This window comes from Monoraphidium neglectum (assembly GCF_000611645.1).
Source record: "Monoraphidium neglectum strain SAG 48.87 unplaced genomic scaffold scaffold01062, whole genome shotgun sequence".
NCBI classification, from domain to species: domain Eukaryota; kingdom Viridiplantae; phylum Chlorophyta; class Chlorophyceae; order Sphaeropleales; family Selenastraceae; genus Monoraphidium; species Monoraphidium neglectum.
The window spans coordinates 1-1,106 of record NW_014012566.1 but is presented as its reverse complement, the minus strand read 5'-3'; the positions used below and the strand labels follow the sequence as shown (position 1 = coordinate 1,106).

The 1,106-nt window shown below is 62.0% G+C and overlaps 1 protein-coding gene across 1 annotated transcript in view; it reads left to right on the top strand.

Annotated features, from left to right (window-relative positions):
- The window catches only part of MNEG_6503 (Growth hormone-regulated TBC protein 1), a gene marked incomplete at both ends in the record, with an annotated part of 4,196 nt that extends 3,153 nt beyond the window's left edge, over window positions 1–1,043 (top strand). The window contains 3 exons of the mRNA XM_014045021.1: window positions 382–451; window positions 723–831; window positions 995–1,043. Of these exons, the coding sequence (XP_013900475.1) occupies window positions 382–451; window positions 723–831; window positions 995–1,043 (228 nt within the window). The remainder of the gene's footprint in view (window positions 1–381; window positions 452–722; window positions 832–994) is intronic.
- Between the last annotated feature and the right edge of the window lie 63 nt (window positions 1,044–1,106).

Genomic DNA, 1,106 nt, shown 5'->3' with positions numbered 1-1,106 from the left:
GTGGGTGGCTGTTCGGGTGGGTGGTGGGTGCGTGGGTGGGCACACAGGCGTGACTGGCGTGGTGATTGGCGCCCACACGTGTATCCTTTGCTGCTGATTGCTGGCGAGTGCTGCCCAAGGGCCGCATTGGGGCGTTGAGGATCAAAGCCTGACATGTGCCAGCGACCAGGAGGGGGTAGAGCCTGGTTCAAACATACCCAGCGTCTGAGCAACCAAAGCAGCACAAAGGTGGTGGGAGCAAGGCAAAAGCGCAGCAGCGCTGTGCTGCGGCGGAGATTGGTGCGGAGCCCCGTGACAGGGGCCGCTCGACAAACGTATTGATGTTTCATGTCGTGTGTTTCAATCATGGAACATGTTTCGCAAACCCCTGTTTCTTTGCAGGTTCTGTTCCGTGTGGCCCTGGCGCTGCTGATCATGCACCAGGGCCTCCTGCTAAAAAAGGACAACCCAGGTGGGCGCGGCGTGACCCGTCACCCAACACACCCGCCTGGAGTGCATCATGTGACTGTCGGCCTGATTGCGCGTGGTCGGCGTACACCCAGCCGTGGCGGCTGTCAGCCAGACGCTGGGACATAATACGTCGGTGCATGCGGATGAGCTAAAGCCGCACGAGCACACACACACACACACACACACACACACACACACACACACACACACACACACACACACACACACACGCGCACTCCTCGCCGCGCGCCTGGCCACCCTGCTGGCCCCAGGCGAGCTGCTCAAGGCGCTGAAGGACGCCAACCTGCACGTGCACCAGCGCGACAGGCTCATGGCCGCGGCCTTCAAGGACGTCGGGTCCTTTCCCATGGCCAAAATCAGGTTCGGAGGGGCCTGGGGTGCATGCGGGTCTGCACTTTCGCCTGTGGGTGCGTGCATGTGTGTGAGTGTGTGCGTGTGCGTGTGTGTACCAGTGTGTGCGTGTTTGTCTGCCTATGTGCGTGTGTTGGTGTTTGTGTTTGTGTGTGGGTATTGTGGCGGCGAGAGGAGGAGTAGAGCCAAGCAGCGGCACCCAGGTGCACCGCCTCATGTAAAGGCCCGGCCAGCGCCGGCGTTTCCCCGCCCCCTCCCCTTCCCACCCTCCCACCGCCCGCGCC